Source organism: Salmo trutta, chromosome 2, assembly GCF_901001165.1.
Source record: "Salmo trutta chromosome 2, fSalTru1.1, whole genome shotgun sequence".
Classification (NCBI taxonomy): Eukaryota; Metazoa; Chordata; class Actinopteri; order Salmoniformes; family Salmonidae; genus Salmo; species Salmo trutta.
Genome location: NC_042958.1, coordinates 56,762,642 through 56,786,315, shown reverse-complemented (window position 1 = coordinate 56,786,315; position 23,674 = coordinate 56,762,642). Strand labels below are relative to the sequence as shown.

General features: G+C 45.5%; 1 protein-coding gene across 4 annotated transcripts in view; it reads right to left on the bottom strand.

Moving 5' to 3' along the window:
* Positions 1 to 325: 325 nt before the first annotated feature.
* The window catches only part of LOC115158049 (vesicle transport through interaction with t-SNAREs homolog 1A), a 183,908-nt gene continuing 160,559 nt past the window's right edge, over positions 326 to 23,674 (bottom strand). For 2 of the 4 annotated variants that reach the window (XM_029706534.1, XM_029706543.1), the window contains one exon: positions 326 to 4,650. In XM_029706534.1, coding sequence (XP_029562394.1) covers positions 4,557 to 4,650 — 94 coding nt within the window. In that variant the 3' untranslated portion in view covers positions 326 to 4,556. The remainder of the gene's footprint in view (positions 4,651 to 23,674) is intronic. The other 2 variants (XM_029706553.1, XM_029706561.1) reach the window with 1 other exon arrangement.

Genomic DNA, 23,674 nt, shown 5'->3' with positions numbered 1-23,674 from the left:
GAGATGAGAGAGATGAGGGAGAAAGAAAGAGGGGGAGATTAGTTTAGTCTGCTTCAGTCCGTGTCTGACCTGGTCTTTGTGTTCAGTGTTCATATTGTATGAATAGTTCACCTGTGTCGGTGCTTCACTGTGCAAGTTGAGGTACACATAATAGAAGGTAATACAGACATTGGATTTGACTGCATTTTAGCCGTGGGTAAAATGGAAACTTGCAGGCTCCGCCTTTCCTTCTTCCTGAAGTGTCGGGTTGTTTTTCGGTGCCGAATGAACGACAGAACGAGAGGGGCGGAGGAGGGAAGACAACAGGAAGTTATGACAGGGCATCTTTGTTGTTGAAATGCAATACTGCTTTAATGACAACACAAACGTTCTTCACATCTACAGAAACCACAAAAATGTCTCGGGGAAAAACTAAACAGCCCCCAAAAAAGTATGAAAAGCAACACAATGTTGAGTTCAGCTGCTTGGACATGATCATCAAGATACTAGACACACTATTGATGGACCTTTTGAACACCGACCGAAACATGCACACGCAACACGCAAACCAACTGCACTCGTCATTGCACTATTCCGACTCCATCCTTCGCCCCACAAGCACAAGGGTAGGAGTTCTAGACACGGCTGTAGCTCTGTGACCTACCACAGAGAACAGGGTCATTGTCATGTCTTTGTGAGTGTAAACACCATTAAAATAAACAACAGCTTTGGTGATTAAAAAAAAAAAGAAGAAGAGCGGGGGGAAAAAAAGAAAAAGAAGCCATTCTACTTGGACTGGTACAAAAAGGGGGAACATACTGTAGCCCTCTCTCTACTATCATAGAATGAAAGGGGATTTAGGGGGTTGCTCCAGCACGTGTGACAGTAGAGAAGGATGCGTGTGTAATGTATTTTTGTCTGCGTTTGTGTGGACAGTCGATACAGAGGCAGACTCATCCGTATTGTCAAACGGTGCCATTGTGGACTTCGGCTCGCTGGTCTGCGGGCGGGCGTCCCTCACAGCGGAGACTCTCTGGGAGATAAAACGTCTGCCCTCCCATTGCGAACCCACTGTCGGAGTTGTTTACCTATCCCGTTTAAGGTGCGTCCTTCAGAGGGATAACGGCTCACACGCTCCCTGTCACAATTCTTGTCCACCTAAACGGCTGACAAACGGCAGGATTTTGTACCGGAAGGGGCCGCCGCCCGAGAAGTTTACTTGTCCTGGGAACAATTCGCCCCTTTTACAGGTTTTCGAGAGGACCCCTGGTTTGTGTAGTAAACACCAGGAGACGTAGGCTTAACCTGCGCTGTGTTTGAAGGGTTCTCGGTTGCCCTATTTTTCAAATGTGGCATATGCCTACATGGGTCTTGCGTAATGAAGAAGAGATGACCCAAACCTAAATGGTAGACATCTCCAAAACCTTAAAAGGCATCTTCAGCCTTGGACATGACGAACTCACCAGCCCCTCAGATAATGATCATATGACAATGGACAAGATCATAAAACACTAGCCTGTCTAGCGATCGGAGAAGCAAAAGTATTGAAATGGCTTTAGAAATCAAATTACTAATCACCCCCCCAAATCCCCTCCCCTCCCCTCTCTCTCTCTCTGTCTGTATGAAGCTCACACCCCTCTAGCCACTTAAGGAGGGTTAACACTGGGCTTAATTAAATATTAAAAGGTGTCTGTACCTGCTGCTATTGTTGCCCCTTGGAATAAGATAGAACCTATTTTTGACAAGTTTTCATCCTTCTCTCCGTGGCAAGACGCTCGTCGAAAACCAAATCAGTCACAAAGAACAGAAAGGGGGTAATGAATAATCTATTTCGTTCTCTAAAGGCACCCGCTGCTCGGAAAGAGAGAAGGAGAGAGAGAGAGAGAGAAAGGGAAGGAAGGAGGGATGGAGCGATATAAGAGGGCTGGGAAAAAAGGAAGGATGGGCAGACAAAAAGGAGAGAACAAGAGAAAGCAGACAAAAAGAAGGAATGCTGGCAGATGATACCAGGCATCTGCCAAGCCAAGGAATCATATGACAGGCCTCCTGTTAAATAATACCCCCCCCCTCTAAACAAATCATTAGCCCTCCCCCTTCTATCTAAAGTTGTTTAATGCCATTTCCTAATGAACATAATAGCCAGAAATAATAATGAAAGAAAATACAAACATCTAAACGGAGCCCAGGCAGAGTTGTCGGCGACGCTCAATTATTTCCTTGTCAAGTGGGTCTGTTTTTAATGAGGCCCTGTGGGACTGACAGCTGTCAGTCAGCCCTGACTTTTTGACACCATTACAACTTCAAATAGAGCCCCGCTCGCTGCCTGCCGCAGCCACGCTGCACGGCAGAAGGGAGGCTGCGGCAGCGCTACAACTCAGCTCCTGACAGGCTGGGAAAGAGAGAGAGAGAGGGAGGAAGAGAGTGGTGAGGGAAAGAGGGAGGACAGGTGGGGGTGGAGAGAGAAAGGAGGGAGGGGCCGAGGAGAGAGCACACGTAGGCACTCCAGATAGGTACACACAATAATCAGTTGTTTGGCTCATATACACCAACCTCTAGGTATAGATTCTCACACATACCTCCACCTGTTCTTCCTTTTGATGGAAAAACCAAATCCCACAGATGATTATCTGATGAGGTTGGCAGGGATTTCTCCCCCCTGGTTTCCTCTCCTTATCCTTTTTTTTCATTATTCCTCAACTTAATGATAACTCGGCAACGGGTTGGCCCACATGGGATGGAGGGGGAGACACTATTTTGTTGGTCATTCATTTGAACCTTTGAAGCCGCCGGGCGGCTGGGGCAGTAGCGGAGAAAGCCCCGCCCCCCCAACAAGCCCGCTTCCAAAATAAGACAATCGGCTTGGCCTGAAACGGAATAGCAAATGGCCTCTCTCTCGTGCTGCCGCACGGAGCCAGGCAGACCACCGGCCTTCTGTCTGTCTGTCTGTCTGTCTGTCTGTCTGTCTGTCTGTCTGTCTGTCTGTCTGTCTGTCGAGGACATGGGGGGTACCTGTGTATGTTTTAATGAGAGTATGTTTGTGTGTGAGTAATGTGTGTGTTACAGGGCTAATGAGAGCATCATTCAGCCCTAATGACAGGACACACAAACAGTCCCTTTGCAGCACCTCTCATATTTTGCACATAAAACACAACAATTTTAACTCTGTCCACCTACAGTAGAATGGCATTCCCCTTCCAAACTGGACTGAAACACACGTAGTACTGGGAGTTGGTAAAAACATGCAACAACATATCAGCTTGAAGCTGTTTGGGTTAAAGGCTCTACATAAACATGTTCTTCATTACAACTCTGGACAAAACAGAAGAAATAAGACAAAAACATTTAGATAGGACAACAGAGCAATTTCATTCATATTAAAAATGACTTAAGTCTGAATTCACACACAATCAAAGCAATCCATGATTGAACTGGTCCTGGAGAAATACGAACTATATATCATGTGATTCGCTGGCCAAAGACGATTGGTCTGCGTCAGGTTACATTTACAATAGACTCCATAAAATGTACACTTAATGATAATCAACTAAAATAAATCATCAATTCTCAAACAATGTATATAAATAAATAGTAACAGAATTACTGGTAATATGAAAAACCTAAAACACCTTTTTTTCTCTGCGTACATTTATGTAGATTTGCCAGTTAGTGCAGTATGTGGACTACTACAACCAATTCTATATTAATGTCATGTGTGTATGAACAAAAGATCATGGAGTCTGGACAATGTTGAGATCCCTCACAGTCAGATATCATTGATACGAGTGAATATTGTGAAGAGGCCGGACAAATCAAACTCTGGGTCTCCTTCCTTGAGTAAAAACAGAAGCAAACCTTTTCATGCGTTTTCTATAAGGCGGATACGTCATCCATTTACGAATGTATATCTTATATTTCAGCCCAACCGTGTGGAAAGAGTCTTATTTGAAGGTACTGTCCTTTGTACCTGGAGGCTGTGTGTGACTGTGGACGCATGTAGTAAGCCCCCATGTTAATCAGAGTTGAGTCTAGTGCCTAATATACTAGATGGATTGAAAGTTGGTCTGACAAAGAGGGAGAGAAAAGCCCTGCGTACAGATAGGCAAGCCCTCACACACACGCTCACAAGGCCATAAACTTAAATTGCACACGCACACAAACACACATACATAGAAAAGGGACTGCGGCCACCTTAGGTTAGACCATGGAAGTAGTGAATAAACAACACTAGCAGGATTTACATCTAAACTCTTTGAATTCCCCATAGGCTCTCTCTACCCAGGGAAAAGATGGATCTCCCAATCAAACACAGTCCAGTGACAACACCATGAATAATATCAAAAACAATAGAACAAAAACTGTGGGAGCGAGAGAGAGAGAGAGAGCGAGAGAGAGACCCCTGTCATGGCCTGGAAAGAGTGATTCATTGGAACCATTTGTCCTAATTACTCCAGAGCAATGCTTTTGTCGCTATTAATCACGCCTGGTGTGTGTGTGTGTGTGTGTGTGTGTGTGTGTGTGTGTGTGTGTGTGTGTGTGTGTGTGTGTGTGTGTGAAAGAGAGAGAGAGAATTAGGGAGATCAGTGCCCTCGCACATTGAAATAGATAGCCAGGATGATGGTGATGAGGATGATGGCGCCGAGGACGAAGACCAGGACTCTGTTCTGGATGATTCTGCACAGAGAGAGGTAGAGGTAGAGAGAGACAGAGGTAGAGAGAGATAGAGGTAGAGAGAGATAGAGGTAGAGAGAGATAGAGGTAGATAGAGGTAGAGAGATAGAGGTAGAGAGATAGAGGTAGAGAGATAGAGCGAGAGAAGGGAGAGAGAAGAGGAGAGAAAAAAATAGGCAAAGACAGGGTTAGCCAGGGGTCACAGTTGTCTGTTTGAAATCACAGAGACATCTGAAACAACAAAATGTCCGGCCCTTAACTCCGAGGTTATCATGTTTAATGGGTACTATGAGGGCCTCATACAAGGTTATTTACTGTTCACACACACTGACAAGACTGCTATTCAAAGACACACACACACACACACACACACACACACGTAAACGCAAGCTCTCACGCACGTGCACACAGCGCCCACATACACAATTGTTTGGTCCAGCAACTCCCAAACACACACACAAAACTGCAGACAGGCTTTAGGGAAGGAAAGGGGAAAAACTATTTCTAAACGTGATTTACATAATAAGGTGGAAAAAGCGTCACAAGTTTCCTGGAGGTAATACAATACAACGTCTGTGAATTATGGATGGAATTTGCCATAAAACACCTCGCTCTATGGCACAGTCACATTCTCCCACTGACGCCTAAGTAAACTTGACAAAAATAGACTTTGAACAACAACAACAAAAAATGATGTAAAGTGAAGGGAGGACAAGTAGCGCAAATTGATGTTTTAGTTTGTTTGTGTGTGTGTTCATACGTATGTATGCGTATGTGCTCATGTGTGTGTGTATGTGTGTGTGTGTGTCCGTAGTCCCAGACGTAGTCTCCAGAGTGCCTCTCCACACACTCCCCCACTCTCCGTCACTCCTGACAAATGACAGAATTATCACATTTGCTGACATGTGGAGGGGGAGTGGGGCCAGTGTCCACTGCTCTAAGCAGGAGATGAATAGCCCATGATTTAGCCATTCATCACTGGGGCTGTGGAGCTGCAACTCAGGACTGCTCACTCAACCCCTACCTACCCCTTCCCCTCACCCAGCCCGACCCCCAGCCCCAGCATCTATCCTGGCCTGAGTTTAGTGGCAGTTTACTCCAAACTCCAGCCTTAGACCCGCTCTTACATCTAGTCTCTGTCCAGGAACATCTTTAGTCAGATACTTACCCCAGCCCGACTTTCAGCCTCTTCCATTACTGCTACAGCCCCAGACCCACACCCAGACCCAACTTCTCCTCTTCCACCAACTTCTATAGCCTGGTCCTACACTAGCCCTGCTCCAGTCCAATGCTCCAGTCCATGGCTCCAGCCTGACATGGAGAGGCTCTCCAGGGGCCTGAGCCCTCAATTTGGAAACAGCTCAGCAGGTGGTGTTCATGAGAGTGTAAGTTACACATGTGACGGTGAGAATATCCCTTCGTAATGACAGTTAAGCTACGACAGAACACTCCATACACCATGTTTATCACAGATTGATTTGAATAAATGGGCCTGGTCTCCGTGGCTCTGGCAAGGGGCCTCTCCTGATAGGGTGCTGGCGCTGCAGCGCTTGCATAATGCAGAGCCGATTGGGGAAGAAGCAGGAAACATTAATCAGCGCGTGTTTAGCAAGGCCACAACTCCCTCTTTAATCGCCATTCATTATTAACCATGATTATTTACTCGCAAACGCCCCAACAGAGATGCTAGTGTGTTACTGTATGTGTTGTGTTTGGGGATCCTGCCGCTAGTTCATTTGACAGCTGTGGAGGCAGGAGGAGGGCTTGAGATGAATGAGGAGGGGTTGATGGGAAGTTTGTTTTGGGCTGGCGAAGGCTTGGTTAAGGGGATAGGGTGGTAGTACTTCAACATTAGTTGTATTTTAATAAGCTTTAATAAACTATTTATAAGTAGTGCTGGTAGGATATATTTGCACGGAAAAATGATAAATGAGTCTTATAGCATTTATAACCATGTATTAACATGGTATGCATAATAAAAAGGACTAAGAAAGCATTTAAGTATTTATATCAGCATTTATAATGACTTAATAATACAAGTTATTATTAAGTTCTTCACTTGGGTAACGTACAGGGTAGCGCTTAGCGCGTTTTGAAGTCTGTTTCGGTTTGATTATGAAAAAAATGATACGTTTTATTTTGGTTTGGATTATTTATTTATTTGACATGAAATTCACTATGCATTATGGGGGTTGAATTCTGTAACACAGAATAAAACAATCAATAAAAGTCTCATGATGGTAGTGACTGACCATTACTGCTCATCACCTATTAACCACCATTCATTCACATTACTTAAAAATGATTTCAGTTGTTGTGTACATTACATTTGTTTTATTTTATGATTTCATTCCAAGTCATCATCTCATCTCTCTGCTGCCTATGCTGTCGGAGAAAATTACCATGTTAGTAGTACTTCAAAGTAAATAAGGAATACTTTTAATCATTAAGATCATGTCTTTTCAGGTAGAGATACCTCACAAAGTGCCCTCGATCCCTCTCCATCATGCACTCTCTCTTCTCTCCGTTTCCCTGTCTCTGCTCCACATAGAACGGACAAGTAGGCGGGTGTGCAATGGATTACGGTCATTGTAGTCAATTACCACGTTTTCTGCGCTAAACTGTAGAATATTGGCGCGTAGGAAACTAAAACTCCCTACTATCTCGCACAGTTCAGGCTTGATCTGATTTATCTCTAGAGAAACCGCGCATCGAGCTCACAGAAAAAAACCCAGAATGAAATGGAATTCAAATAATTGAACCAATGTCGCTCAATTTCGGTTGATCGCTCAGCACTAGTACAAGGTAAGTGTTGTACACTTACAAATATTATTCTCAAAAAAGCCATCCATTTGGTGACAGAAGTGGGATCCTCCGACAGGACGATCTCGCAGGAGTCCATAAGCAATAACAGAAAATACAGTGTCACTGGTCAGGACCTAAACGCCTAGCCTAAGGAACTCTTCGTCTATTGCTCACGGTCTGAAGTCCTTTTTGTCTTCATATTTGATACTTCATATCCGCGTTATTCCTGTATTGAAATCCCTAACTAGGGGTGTCTGGTGTATTGGATAGGGAACATGCCTCCTTAACAACATCGGGCCTGGGGGAATCTAAATGGAAAGCGGATTGGAGAGGAGGAGAGGACCACGGGCTGGTCTGTTTGATGCCTACCAAGTCATTTGAATGAATGAGTAAAATGCATGGGACGGGGGGCCCTCTCCTGCCTACAGTAATGTAGATTAATATACCAGCGCTTAGGGGTCTCTCCTCTGACAACACTCTCCGAGGATGGAGGAGAAGGTCCTCAGGCCCCCAGGCAACCCCCTCCACTCCCTCACGCCCAGGCTGCCAGACAGGGAGGAGAAGAGGAGAGGCCAGAGTGGAGGAGAGGAGCGAGGGATTAGAATGGAGTCATAATTCACTTGAGCCATGTTTAAATCCATTTAAGAAACAGTGTCTGTGATACTTTAAGAGTGTAAACCCAGCCCTCTGACAGACTCTGTAATTAACCCCCGGAACCCCCATGACAGAGAGAGAAGGTAGAGGTGTGAGAGGAGGAATAATCCCAGATGGTTTGGCTAGCTCTGTAAAATAACCAAGCATTCACATGTGTATCCAATTGTGCTGAATGGCATGATCTCAGAAATCTACATGTACACTACCATTCAAAAGTTTAGGGTCACTTAGAAATGTCCTTGTTATTTAAAGAAAAGCACATTTGTCCATTAAAAATAACATCAAATTGATCAGAAATACAGTGTAGACATTGTTAATGTTGTAAATGACTATTGTAGCTGGAAACTGCAGATTCTTTATGGAATATCTACATAGGCGTACAGAGGTCCATTATCAGCAACCATCACTCCTGTGTTCCAATGACACGTTGTGTTAGCTAATCCAAGTTTATAATTTTAAAAGGCTAATTGATCATTAGAAAACCCTTATGCAATTATGTTAGCACAGCTGAAAACTGTTGTCCTGATTAAAGAAGCAATGAAACTGGCCTTCTTTAGACTAGATGAGTATCTGGATCATCAGCATTTGTGGGTTCGATTACAGGCTCAAAATGGCCAGAAACAAAGAACTTTCTTCTGAAACTCGTCAGTCTATTCTTGTTCTGAGAAATGAAGGCTATTCCATGCGAGAAATTGCCAAGAAACTGAAGATATCGTACAATGCTGTGTACTACTCCTGTCACAGAACAGTGGAAACTGGCTCTAACCAGAATAGAAAGAGGAGTGGGAGGCCCCGGTGCACAACTGAGCAAGAGGACAAGTACATTAGAGTGTCTAGTTTGAGAAACTAGACACTCTAATGTGTCTAGTTTAGTGAAGAGGCGAAGAGGCGACTCCAGGTTTGCAAAGAAAAAGCCATACCTCAGACTGGCCAATAAAAAGGAAAGATTAAGATGGGCAAAATAACACAGACACTGGACAGAGGAACTCTGCCTAGCAGGCCAGCATCCCGGAGTCGCCGTTTCTAGCTACAAAAGTTATTTACAACATTAACAATGTCTACACTGCATTTCTGATCAATTTGATGTTATTTTAAATGGACAAAAAAAAGTGCTTTTCTTTCAAAAACAAGGTAATTTCTAAGTGAGCCCAAACTGTTGAACGGTAGTGTAGGTAACACATGCATGTTATTCATAAAGACCACACATATGTATAATGTGTTCATTCAAATGGGTCACTACAAACCATCATAAAGCAGATGATGTAGACAAAAAACACATTCTGCAATACTGTTGATAACAGTCCCCTTTTCCATAATCCACTGGACCTAATTTGCAATGATAATTTTCGCTACAAAGTTGTCCATCTAATAGATATCATCTACACTGCAACGATGATATATGCCACAAAGAGATTGACATGAAATCTACCAGCCATACGCGATTACAAGCCTTATTTATTCAAATAAAGTCACATAATACCACCGTAAAAATCTCCAAACATATCTTGGACCAGAGAGTTTCAGTGTGAAAAACATGGTTTCTTCTACTGTATGGCAGATCTAGGTCTGACACATGACATCTCCAGACAGAACAGAACTTATCAAACCGGATCCATCCTCTGTGTTTGACACTTGACAGAGGGGGAAATAATGGGAGGGGAGGGTGTGTGTGTGATACACACAACTCAAGGCTTGAGATAAACCTTACCTCTGGCAGACCTTCTCATGAGGCCCTTATGTGATCCCACCATCTCTCTCTGCTCATACCCTCTTTTTCCCCATTCTCTCCCCCTCTCCCCATTCTCTCTCAATCTCTCCCCATTCTCTCTCAATCTCTCCCCCTCTCCCCATCTCTCCCCACTCTCTCTCTCTTTTTCCCCCATTCTCTCCCTCTTTCTTTCTCCCCATTCTCTCTCTTTCTCCATTCGCCCTCTCCCTCTCACGTCCACATTATCTCTATTTCATTTTCCCCATTCTCTCTCTCTTTTCCCCATTCTCTCTCTCTCGCTCTATTTTTCCACATTCTCTCTCTCTCTCTCTCTCTCTCTATTTCCCCCATTCTCTCTCTCTCTCTCTATTTTCCCCCATTCTCTATCTCTCTCTATTTTCCCTCTCTCTCTATTTTCCCCCATTCTCTCTCTCTTTCTCTATTTTCCCCCATTCTCTCTCTCTATTTTTCCCCATTATCTGCCTCTTTTTCCCCATTCTCTCTCGCTCTTTTTCCCCATCCCCCCTCTATTTTCCCCATTCTCTCGCTCCCCATTCTCTCTCTCTCTTTTCCCCATTCTCTCTTTTCCCATTCTCTCTCTCTTTTTCCCCATTCTCTTTCTTTTCCCCATTCTCTCTCTCTCTATTTCTCCCCATTCTTTCTATTTTTTCCATTCCCTCGCGCTCTTCCCTCTCCATTCTCTCCCCATTCTCTCTTTTTCCCCATTCTCTCTCTCGCTCCCTTTCCCCATTCTCTCTCTCGCTCCCTTTCCCCATTCTCTCTCTCCTCCATTCTCTCCATTTCATTTCCCCCATTCTCTCTCTCTATTTTTCGCCATCCCCTCTCTCTTTTTCCCCATTCCCTTGCTCCCCATTCTCTCGCCCTCTCCCCATTCTCTCACTCTCTCCCCATTCTCTCGCTCTCTCTCCCCATTCTCTCGCCCTCTCCCCATTCTCTCGCTCTCTCTCCATTCTCTCGCTCTCTCTCCCCATTCTCTCACTCTCTCTCCATTCTCTCGCTCTCTCTCCACATTCTCTCTCTTTCTTTTCTCCCATTCTCGCCCTCTCACTTTCTCTTTTTCCCCATTCTCTCTCTCACTCTTTCCCCATTCGCCCTCTCCCGTCCACATTCTCTCCATTTCATTTTCCCCATTCGCCCTCTCTATTGTTCCCCATTCGCCCTCTCTATTGTTCCCCATTCGCCCTCTCTATTGTTCCCCATTCGCCCTCTCTATTGTTCCCCATTCGCCCTCTCTATTGTTCCCCATTCGCCCTCTCTATTGTTCCCCATTCGCCCTCTCTATTGTTCCCCATTCGCCCTCTCTATTGTTCCCCATCGCTCTCTCTCCACATTCTCTCTCTTTCTTTTCTCCCATTCTCGCCCTCTCACTTTCTCTTTTTCCCCATTCTCTCTCTCACTCTTTCCCCATTCGCCCTCTCCCGTCCACATTCTCTCCATTTCATTTTCCACATTCGCCCTCTCTATTGTTCCCCATTCGCCCTCTCTATTGTTCCCCATTCGCCCTCTCTATTGTTCCCCATTCGCCCTCTCTATTGTTCCCCATCTCTCTCTCCCCATTCTCTCGCTCTCTCTCCCCATTCTCTCTTTCTTTTCTCCCATTCTCTTTTTCCCCATTCTCTCTCTCACTCTTTCCCCATTCGCCCTCTCCCGTCCACATTCTCTCCATTTCATTTCCCCCATTCTCACTCTCTCTTTCCCCCATTCTCTCTCTCTCTCTTTCCCCCATTCTCTCTCTCTCTCTTTCCCCCATTCTCTCTCTCTCTCTTTCTCTCTCTTTCCCCATTCTCTCTCTCTCTCTTTCCCCCATTCTCTCTCGCTCTCTTTCCCCCATTCACTCTCGCTCTCTTTCCCCCATTCTCTCTCGCTCTTTTTCCCCATCCCCCCTCTATTTTCCCCATTCTCTCGCTCCCCATTCTCTCTCTCTCTTTTCCCCATTCTCTCTCTATTTTTCCCCATTCTCTCGCTCCCCATTCTCTCTCTCTCTATTTCTCCCCATTCTTTCTATTTTTTCCATTCCCTCGCGCTCTTCCCTCTCCATTCTCTCCCCATTCTCTCTTTTTCCCCATTCTCTCTTTTCCCCCATTCTCTCTCTCGCTCTCTTTCCCCACTCCCTCTCTCCTCCATTCTCTCCATTTCATTTCCCCCATTCTCTCTCTCTATTTTTCGCCATCCCCTCTCTCTTTTTCCCCATTCCCTTGCTCCCCATTCTCTCGCCCTCTCCCCATTCTCTCACTCTCTCTCCATTCTCTCGCTCTCTCTCCCCATTCTCTCACTCTCTCTCCATTCTCTCGCTCTCTCTCCACATTCTCTCTTTCTTTTCTCCCATTCTCGCCCTCTCACTTTCTCTTTTTCCCCATTCTCTCTCTCACTCTTCCCCATTCGCCCTCTCCCGTCCACATTCTCTCCATTTCATTTTCCACATTCGCCCTCTCTATTGTTCCCCATTCGCCCTCTCTATTGTTCCCCATTCGCCCTCTCTATTGTTCCCCATTCGCCCTCTCTATTGTTCCCCATTCGCCCTCTCTATTGTTCCCCATTCGCCCTCTCTATTGTTCCCCATCTCTCTCTCCCCATTCTCTCGCTCTCTCTCCCCATTCTCTCTTTCTTTTCTCCCATTCTCTTTCTCTTTTTCCCCATTCTCTCTCTCACTCTTTCCCCATTCGCCCTCTCCCGTCCACATTCTCTCCATTTCATTTCCCCCATTCGCCCTCTCTATTGTTCCCCATTCTCACTCTCTATTTTTCCCCATTCTCTCTCGCTCTCTTTCCCCCATTCTCTCTCTCTCTCTCTCCCCCATTCTCTCTCTCTCTCTTTTCCCCATTCTCTCTCGCTCTCTTTCCCCCATTCTCTCTCTCTCTCGTTTCCCCATTCTCTCTCTCTCGTTTCCCCATTCTCTCTCTCTCGTTTCCCCCATTCTCTCTCGCTCCCTTTCCCCATTCCCTCTCTCCCTTTCCCCATTCCTTCTCCTCATCGTTCCCCATTCTCTCATCCTCTCGTTCCTCCCATTCTCTCTCCTCGTTCCTCATTCTCCTCTCTCTCGTTCCCCATTCTCTCTCTCTCGTTCGCCGGCATTCTCTCGCTCATTCGTTCTCTTCTCTTCTCCTCGTTTGCCCCATTCTTCTCTCGCTCTCGTTTCCCATTCTCTCTCTCGCTCCCTTTCCCCATTCCCCATCTCTCCCCGTTTCCCCATTCTCTCTCTAGCTTACCCCCCATTCTCTCTCTCGTTTCCCCATTCTCTCTCTCGTTTCCCCATTCTCTCTCTCGTTTCCCCCTTCTCTCTCTCTCGTTTCCCCATTCTCTCTCTCTCGTTTCCCCATTCTCTCTCTCTCGTTTCCCCATTCTCTCTCTCTCGTTTCCCCCTTCTCTCTCTCTCGTTTCCCCCTTCTCTCTCTCTCGTTTCCCCCATTCTCTCTCTCGTTTCCCCATTCTCTCTCTCTCGTTTCCCCATTCTCTCTCTCTCTCCCTTTCCCCATTCTCTCTCTCTCGTTTCCCCATTCTCTCTCTCGTTTCCCCATTCTCTCTCTCTCGTTTCCCCATTCTCTCTCTCGTTCCCCATTCTCTCTCTCGTTTCCCCATTCTCTCTCTCTCGTTTCCCCATTCTCTCTCTCTCGTTTCCCATTCTCTCTCTCGTTTCCCCATTCTCTCTCTCGTTTCCCCATTCTCTCTCTCGTTTCCCCATTCTCTCTCTCTCGTTTCCCCATTCTCTCTCTCTCGTTTCCCCATTCTCTCTCGCCCTCTTTTCCCCCATTTACTCTCGCTCAATTTTTCCCCATTCTCTCTCTCTTTCCCCCATTCTCTCTCTCTTTCCCCCTATTCTCTCTCTTTCCCCCTATTCTCTCTCTCTTTCCCCCTATTCTCTCTCTTTCCCCCTATTCTCTCTCTCTTTCCCTCATTCTCTCTCTCTTTTCCCCCATTCTTATGGGTCGTGGATTAATAAAGCGGTGGTGTTTTTTTCTTAAAGAGCGCCTTGTTGATTGTTTATTTCTAGCTACTCTGCTTTTTTCTCCGCCAACAAGGGTAATGATTTTGAATGTACCGCCGTTTATTTCCAATGAGCTATTGGAGCGCGAGTTTTTGCGGTTTGGGAAGTTTGCAAGTTCAATTAAGATTGTCCCGTTGGGTTGCAAACACCCGGCTTTGAAACAGGTTATGTCGTTTTGGCGATAAGAGCAGACTTTGGATGTATCATTTAAAGTCAAGTATGACAACAGACTGTATATGGCTTATGCTAGTACGGGTAGTCAACAGTGTTTTGAGTGTGGGGATGTTGGCCATAAGCGACATGCTTGCCCGAAAAAATTGAGGGAAGGGCGCAGGTGGTCCTTGTAACGCCTGGGCCCACAGTGGTAGAGCAGTCACAAGCACCTGTTGCTGAGGAACAAATTGTCCGTGTTGAGGGTACAGAGTTGCAACTTGTACCTGAGGGGAACATAGCGTCAGCAGAAACATATTGTTGTAGGAGGTAAGGACAGATCTGGAGTGCCATTTCCTCAGACTGGTGAGGAGATGCCCTGTACGAGTGATGGGGTACAGGAGGGGGTTCAGGTGGGGCTAGTCTCCCAGGTAGTGGAGGAGATGCCAGAAGTACTGATGGGGTGCAAGTGGGGAGTGTTGAGAGGGATGTGGCAGAGGGGAGTCAGGGGTCTGTGGCCTCAGTTGAGGAGGATCAGGAGAAGGATATGGATATCTCTCTTGATATGATAGCAGCTGGTGACGACTCAATTTACAATCTAGGAGGTGGTAAATGGGTTCCTGGATCAGACTTTAGGGAAATCTGTCAAATTGGCAGATTTTTTTGATGTTTATAAGTTTGTGAGGTCAGCTGTGATGTTACAGAAGACGGTGGGGTTAGACCATTGAGTGAGAAGAAGCGTTTTCGCTTGAGGAAATTTGCAAAAGGTAGTGGGAAACGTGGTAAGGTTAAGAGAAAATTAAAACGATGATGATGATGATCATGCTTCATAGGGTGTTTTTTTCCCTTTGTCTGGTTTCTCTGTGGTTTCTTCTGCTTCTCCTTTCTCTTTTCTATATGGAGGTACTAAGGGTAGGTTCTCTTTTCTATATGGAGGTACTAAGGGTAGGTTCTCTTTTCTATATGGAGGTACTAAGGGTAGGTTCTCTTTTCTATATGGAGGTACTAAGGGTAGGTTCTCTTTTCTATATGGAGGTACTAAGGGTAGGTTCTCTTTTCTATATGGAGGTACTAAGGGTAGGTTCTCTTTTCTATATGGAGGTACTAAGGGTAGGTTCTCTTTTCTATATGGAGGTACTAAGGGAGGTTCTCTTTTCTATATGGAGGTTACTAAGGGTAGGTTCTCTTTTCTATATGGAGGTACTAAGGGTAGGTTCTCTTTCTATATGGAGGTACTAAGGGTAGGTTCTCTTTTCTATATGGAGGTACTAAGGGTAGGTTCTCTTTTCTATATGGAGGTACTAAGGGTAGGTTCTCTTTTCTATATGGAGGTACTAAGGGTAGGTTCTCTTTTCTATATGGAGGTACTAAGGGTAGGTTCTCTTTTCTATATGGAGGTACTAAGGGTAGGTTCTCTTTTCTATATGGAGGTACTAAGGGTAGGTTCTCTTTTCTATATGGAGGTACTAAGGGTAGGTTCTCTTTTCTATATGGAGGTACTAAGGGTAGGTTCTCTTTTCTATATGGAGGTACTAAGGGTAGGTTCTCTTTTCTATATGGAGGTACTAAGGGTAGGTTCTCTTTTCTATATGGAGGTACTAAGGGTAGGTTCTCTTTTCTATATGGAGGTACTAAGGGTAGGTTCTCTTTTCTATATGGAGGTACTAAGGGTAGGTTCTCTTTTCTATATGGAGGTACTAACGGGAGGTTCTCTTTTCTATATGGAGGTACTAAGGGTAGGTTCTCTTTTCTATATGGAGGTACTAAGGGTAGGTTCTCTTTTCTATATGGAGGTACTAAGGGTAGGTTCTCTTTCTATATGGAGGTACTAAGGGTAGGTTCTCTTTTCTATATGGAGGTACTAAGGGTAGGTTCTCTTTTCTATATGGAGGTACTAAGGGTAGGTTCTCTTTTCTATATGGAGGTACTAAGGGTAGGTTCTCTTTTCTATATGGAGGTACTAAGGGTAGGTTCTCTTTTCTATATGGAGGTACTAAGGGTAGGTTCTCTTTTCTATATGGAGGTACTAAGGGGAGGTTCTCTTTTCTATATGGAGGTACTAAGGGTAGGTTATCTTTTCTATATGGAGGTACTAAGGGTAGGTTCTCTTTTCTATATGGAGGTACTAAGGGTAGGTTCTCTTTTCTATATGGAGGTACTAAGGGTAGGTTCTCTTTTCTATATGGAGGTACTAAGGGTAGGTTCTCTTTTCTATATGGAGGTACTAAGGGTAGGTTCTCTTTCTATATGGAGGTACTAAGGGTAGATTCTCTCAATATTAATGGAGGAAGGTACAGGAATAAGAGGGCTTGGGTATTATAAGTAATAAAACAGAAAAGACTTAATGTCGTTTTTCTACAGGAGACACATAGTGGTGAGGCTAATGAGGTTGACTGGGGTATGTGGTGTGAGGGGCAGCATATACTCAGTCATGGTACTAATTTCAGTGCTGGGGTGGTAATTTTGTTTCCTCAGGCTTAGGGGTGACCGTGGTAACTATAACAGGGGCGGATGTTATGTTATTTATATATATTTGTTTGAATGTTTGTGCCCCTAATGAGGGTACAGAGCATATTGCTGTATTTGATAAAATAAAGGAAACCTTACGACAGTGTGACCAAGAGGGCTGTATGGTTTTAGGGGGGACTGGAACTGTACAGTGGATTTAACTATTGATCACACCGCTGAAGAACCTCACCTGCGGTCAGCTACATGTCTGTCTGGTCTATTAACTGAGTTTCAGCTTTCTGATGTGTGGAGAGTAAGGAATGCAAACGTTAGGCAGCACACATGGTTAAAAATGAAGGTGGTGTCAGTGCAGCAAGGTCGGACAGGTTGTATGTATCTGATCACTACTGTAGTAGGGTTGGAAGGTTAGACAGGTTGTATGTATCTGATCACTACTGTAGTAGGGTTGGAAGGTTAGACAGGTTGTATGTATCTGATCACTACTGTAGTAGGGTTGGAAGGTTAGACAGGTTGTATGTATCTGATCACTACTGTAGTAGGGTTGGAAGGCTAGACAGGTTGTATGTATCTGATCACTACTGTAGTAGGGTTGGAAGGTTAGACAGGTTGTATGTATCTGATCACTACTGTAGTAGGGTTGGAAGGTCAGACAGGTTGTATGTATCTGATCACTACTGTAGTAGGGTTGGAAGGTCAGACAGGTTGTATGTATCTGATCACTACTGTAGTAGGGTTGGAAGGTCAGACAGGTTGTATGTATCTGATCACTACTGTAGTAGGGTTGGAAGGTCAGACAGGTTGTATGTATCTGATCACTACTGTAGTAGGGTTGGAAGGTCAGACAGGTTGTATGTATCTGATCACTACTGTAGTAGGGTTGGAAGGTTAGACAGGTTGTATGTATCTGATCACTACTGTAGTAGGGTTGGAAGGTTAGACAGGTTGTATGTATCTGATCACTACTGTAGTAGGGTTGGAAGGTTAGACAGGTTGTATGTATCTGATCACTACTGTAGTAGGGTTGGAAGGTTAGACAGGTTGTATGTATCTGATCACTACTGTAGTAGGGTTGGAAGGTTAGACAGGTTGTATGTATCTGATCACTACTGTAGTAGGGTTGGAAGGTTAGACAGGTTGTATGTATCTGATCACTACTGTAGTAGGGTTGGAAGGTTAGACAGGTTGTATGTATCTGATCACTACTGTAGTAGGGTTGGAAGGTTAGACAGGTTGTATGTATCTGATCACTACTGTAGTAGGGTTGGAAGGTTAGACAGGTTGTATGTATCTGATCACTACTGTAGTAGGGTTGGAAGGTCAGACAGGTTGTATGTATCTGATCACTACTGTAGTAGGGTTGGAAGGTTAGACAGGTTGTATGTATCTGATCACTACTGTAGTAGGGTTGGAAGGTTAGACAGGTTGTATGTATCTGATCACTACTGTAGTAGGGTTGGAAGGTTAGACAGGTTGTATGCATCTGATCACTACTGTAGTAGGGTTGGAATGTTAGACAGGTTGTATGTATCTGATCACTACTGTAGTAGGGTTGGAAGGCTAGACAGGTTGTATGTATCTGATCACTACTGTAGTAGGGTTGTAAGGTGTGACATTACTCTTGTGGGTTTCTCTGATCACCATAATGTTACTGTTGATATTCACTTGTCCTGTCCACAAAGGTCATCACCTTATTGGTATTTTAATGTTAAGTTGTTACATGATGTCATGTTTTGGGAAAAGTTGTTTTGGGAAAAATGGATGGTTACTAAATGAAATTTTGAGTACTTGAGACAATGGTGGGAGGTTGGGAAGGCCCAAATATTTGTGTTTTGTCAACAGTATACTGCTCTGTCTAGTATTGAAGTTAAAGAGACTAGCAGGGCCCTTGAACAGGACATCAAATCTATTGGATTGAAGTTGCTCACTCAGAATGACCCCAGACTAATGAACATACAGGACAAGAGACATGAACTGAGGTCGTTTCTACATGAAAGAGTGGCGGGTGCCTTGATTAGGTGTCGATTGCTACCCTCAAGGATATGGATGCTCCTAGCTCTTTTTATTTAACCTAGGGCTGTAGAACCTAGTTCCACGGATGACAGTGGAAAGTGCCAACATGCCGTGGATTTCTACTCTGCCCTCTATAATGTGGAGGATTGTGATTCTCTGTGTGCTGAACAGTTGTTACATGGACTTCCTCAATAGGGCCTGAACAGAGAGCTGCTTTGGACTCTGACATTACTCTGGAGGAGCTGTCCATAGCAGTTACACAGCTCTCATCAGGCCGAGCCCCTGGCATCGAGGGTTTACCATCTGAGTTCTAAACTCAGCAAAAAGAGTAACGTCCCTTTTTCAGGACCTTGTCTTTCAAAGATAATTCGTAAAAATCCAAATAACTTCACAGATCTTCATTGTAAAGGGTTTAAACACTGTTTCCCACACTGTTTCCCAGGCCAGGGCAATAAATTGCAATGTCCGTACTGTGAGAAGCCTTAGACAGCGCTACAGGGAGACAGGATGGACAGCGGGATCGATTTGGAGGTGGAAGGTCCGTCATGGTCTGGGGCGGTGTGTCACAGCATCATCGGACTGAGCTTGTTGTCATTACAGGCAATCTAAACGCTGTGCGTTACAGGGAAGACATCCTCCTCCCTCATGTGGTACCCTTCCTGCAGGCTCATCCTGACATGGCCCTCCAGCATGACAATGCCATCAGCCATACTGCTCGTTCTGTGTGTGATTTCCTGCAAGACAGTGTTCTGCCATGGCCAGCGAAGAGCCCAGATCTCAATCCCATTAAGCACGTCTGGGACCTGTTGGATTGGATGGTGAGGGCAAGGGCCATTGCCCCCAGAAATGTCTGGGAACTTGCAGGTGCCTTGGTGGAAGAGCGGGGTAACATCTCACAGTAAGAACTGGCAAATCTGGTGCAGTCCATGAAGAGGAGATGCACTGCAGTACTTAATGCAGCTGGTGGCCACACCAGATACTGACTGTTACTTTTGATTTTGACCCCCCCTTTGTTCAGGGACACATTATTCCATTTCTGTTAGTCACATGTCTGTGGAACTTGTTCAGTTTATGTCTCAGTTGTTGACTCTTGTTATATTCATACAAATATTTACACATGTTAAGTTTGCTGAAAATAAACACAGTTGACAGTGAGAGGACGTTTCTTTTTTTGCTGAGTTTATAAGCACTTTTGGGGGTCTATTGGGGGGGATTTTTATGAAGTGATGTGTGAATCTTTTCATGAGGGTTCTCTTCCTGTATCCTGTCAACATGCTGTGCTTTCATTGTTGACAAAAAAGGGGGATTTACACGACCTGTTGTATTGCTGTGTGCAGAATATAAAATTTATCTCAAACAGGTTAAAAGAATATCTGGGGCGATTGGTCCACAAGGACCAGTCTTACTGTGTACCTGACCGCTCTATTGTTGACAACTTGTTTCTGATAAGAGATTTTTTAGACATTTGCAAACTGTCTGATGTGAATGTGGGTTTACTTTCTTTGGATCAGGAGAAGGCTTTTGACCGTGTAGACCACCAGTACTTGTTCAAGACAATGAAAGCCTTTGGGTTTGGGGATGTTTTTTTTTGTCTTGGATGAGGGTCCCACGATAGCACTGTCTGCGTATGCAGATGATGTGACAGTTTTCATTACAGGGAGTGAGGATGTTAAGGTTCTCTCAAACACTTTAAAGTTGTGTGAGGGGGCCTCCTCAGCTAGAGTCAACTGGAAAAAGAGCGAAGCGCTGTGGGCAGGTCAGCTTCAGACGGGGTCCGCTCCACGGTTACCAGGGAGGATTCAGTGGGGCAGAGATGGGATGAAGACTTTGGGTGTTTTTGTAGGCTCCGATTTCTTTCAGAAAAAAAACTAGGAGGGTGTAGTGGAGAAAGTGGGTGGGTGTGTGCCAGATTGTCAATGTGGAAATGGGTGCTACTCCAGCAGTAGGGGAAGGTTGCTGGCAGCCAATAATCTAGCTGCCTCTACTCTGTGGCGCAGACCAATGATTTTACAGCCACCGGGGGGTCTGATACAAGAGCTTCAGAGGACCCTTGTCAATTTCTTCTGGTCTGGACAACACTGGATAAAAGCTGCAGCCCTGTACCTGCCACTACACGAGGGTGGGCAAGGCCTGGTGGACATTTCTTCTGGTCTGGACAACACTGGATTAAAGCTGCAGCCCTGTACCTGCCACTACACGAGGGTGGGCAAGGCCTGGTGGACATTTCTTCTGGTCTGGACAACACTGGATTAAAGCTGCAGCCCTGTACCTGCCACTACACGAGGATGGGCAAGGCCTGGTGGATATTTCTTCCAGGATCATGGCTTTCTGGCTTCAAGCAGCACAGAGGCTGTTGTACAGAGATGGTTCTAGCTGGGTCGACACAGCCTACACATTGATGAGGAGAGCGGGCTGTTTTGGCTTAGACAAGCATATTTTCCTCTTAAAGCTAGAGGAGGGGTGATTTGTCTGCCCTGACCCCATTTTATGAGTCTGTTATGCAGGCTTGGAGAGTATTTGTCATGTCCCGTAAGGCCGGCACACCACCAGGGATGTGGCTTTTTGAAGAGCCTCTTTTTTTATAACACTGTCATCCACTCTGTGTAATGGGTTCAGCCAGCCTACATTCATGCCTGTTAGGTGTGGGGTGTACCAAGCTGGGTCATCTGATGCGGAGCAGGAGCAGATCGTTGGAGGAGCTGGGAGAAAGAGCAGGGATCCGATCATCTCTCCTACTGAGGAAGGTTGTAGCTGAGGTCTGCAATTCCTTGCCAGTACTTCATCGGCAGTATGTGACTGACACTTCCAATTCTGATCGGTGGACGGAGGGTCTGGATTATGTGTTCCCTGCGTCAAATGTTAGTGCTGAGGTGGGGTCATTCGAGGAGGACGTGGGGATGCTGCTTTCCTTCCATACCCCGGAGCTGGGGGAGTTCAAGGCGGTGGGAAAGAAGGCCATGTACAAAATCTGTGTAAAAGTGTCCCGTGCTTCTTCCTTGGAAGTGGTCAAATCGACGACGTGGCCGGGTGTGTTTGGTCCAGGTGCCTCCCCAAGAGGCTGTTGGCGGTCTTTATATACTGCTCAAAAAAATAAAGGGAACGCTTAAACAACACAATGTAACTCCAAGTCAATGACACTTCTGTGAAATCAAACTGTCCACTTAGGAAGCAACACTGATTGACAATAAATTTCACATGCTGTTGTGCAAATGGAATAGACAACAGGTGGAAATTATAGGCAATCAGCAAGACACCCCCAATAAAGGAGTGGTTCTGCAGGTGGTAACCACAGACCACTTCTCAGTTCCTATGCTTCCTGGCTGATGTTTTGGTCACTTTTGAATGCTGGCGGTGTTTTCACTCAAGTGGTAGCATGAGACAGAGTCTACAACCCACACAAGTGGCTCAGGTAGTGCAACTCATCCATGATGGCACACTAATGCGAGCTGTGGCAAGAATGTTTGCTGTGTCTGTCAGCGTAGTGTCCAGAGCATGGAGGCGCTACCAGGAGACAGGCCAGTACATCAGGAGACGTGGAGGAGGCCGTAGGAGGGCAACAACCCAGCAGCAGGACCGCTACCTCCGCCTTTGTGCAAGGAGGAGCAGGAAGAGCACTGGCAGAGCCCTGCAAAATGACCTCCAGCAGGCCACAAATGTGCATGTGTCTGCTCAAACGGTCAGAAACAGACTCCATGAGGGTGGTATGAGGGCCCGACGTCCACAGGTGGGGGTTGTGCTTACAGCCCAATACCGTGCAGGACGTTTGGCATTTGCCAGAGAACACCAAGATTGGCAAATTCGCCACTGGCGCCCTGTGCTCTTCACAGATGAAAGCAGGTTAACACTGAGCACATGTGACAGACGTGACAGTCTGGAGACGCCGTGGAGAACGTTCTGCTGCCTGCAACATCCTCAAGCATGACCGGTTTGGCGGTGGGTCAGTCATGGTGTAGGGTGGCATTTCTTTGGGGGGGCCGCACAGCCCTCTATGTGCTCACCAGAGGTAGCCTGACTGCCATTAGGTACCGAGATGAGATCCTCAGACCCCTTGTGAGACCATATGCTGGTGTGGTTGGCCCTGGGTTCCTCCTAATGCAAGACAATGCTAGACCTCATGTGGCTGGAGTGTGTCAGCAGTTCCTGCAAGAGGAAGGCATTGATGCTATGGACTGGCCCGCCCGGTCCCCAGACCTGAATCCAATTGAGCACATCTGGGACATCATGTCTCGCTCCATCCACCAACGCCACGTTGCACCACAGACTGTCCAGGAGTTGGCGGATGCTTTAGTCCAGGTCTGGGAGGAGATCCCTCAGCAGACCATCCGCCACCTCATCAAGAGCATGCCCAGGCGTTGTAGGGAGGTCATACAGGCACATGGAGGCCACACACACTACTGAGCCTCATTTTGACTTGTTTTAAAGACATTACATCAAAGTTGGATCAGCCTGTAGTGTGGTTTTCCACTTTAATTTTGAGTGTGACTCCAAATCCAGACCTCCATGGGTTGATAAATTGGATTTCCATTTATTATTTTTGTGTGATTTTGTTGTCAGCACATTCAACTATGTAAAGAAAAAAGTATTTAATAAGATTATTTATTTCATTCAGATCTAGGATGTGTTGTTTAAGTGTTCCCTTTATTTTTTTGAGCAGTGTATAAACTGCCTATTGAAAAGAAGACAGCTGACCTCCAATGGAGGATAATACATGCCATAGCCACCAATATGCATCTGGTACACGTGAATCCTACTGTTGAGGAGGGGTGTCCATTCTGTGCTGAGTCTGACATCTGTTTTTACAGTGTCCCAGGTTGGTCGAGATGATTGACCTGATCACTACTTGGTTCTCAGCTCTGGGAGAGGTTTTCTCTTCCCAACAGTTTATATTTGGGCTAAAGTACAGGTTTAGTCAAAGGGGTGTAGTTCTCTTGCAGGGGCAGCTAAATTAGAAATATGGAAGACACGAAAATAACAGTATTCGGGGACAGGGGTCTGTGGATGTGGTGGGAAGGCTGGAGGGGACGTTGGCAGCGAGACTGAGGGTTGAGTTTGCCTCTTACAAAATGGTTAACAACATTGATATGTTTATGAGTATATGGGGTATTCAGAGGCTGTTGTGTTTAGTTACTGCTGAGGAAGATTTGGTGTTGTGTTTTTAATTGATGTGTAACCATGGTTTTGTTGAGTGTTTATTGTGTTGTGGGTTCCCAGACCCAATAAATTATTAA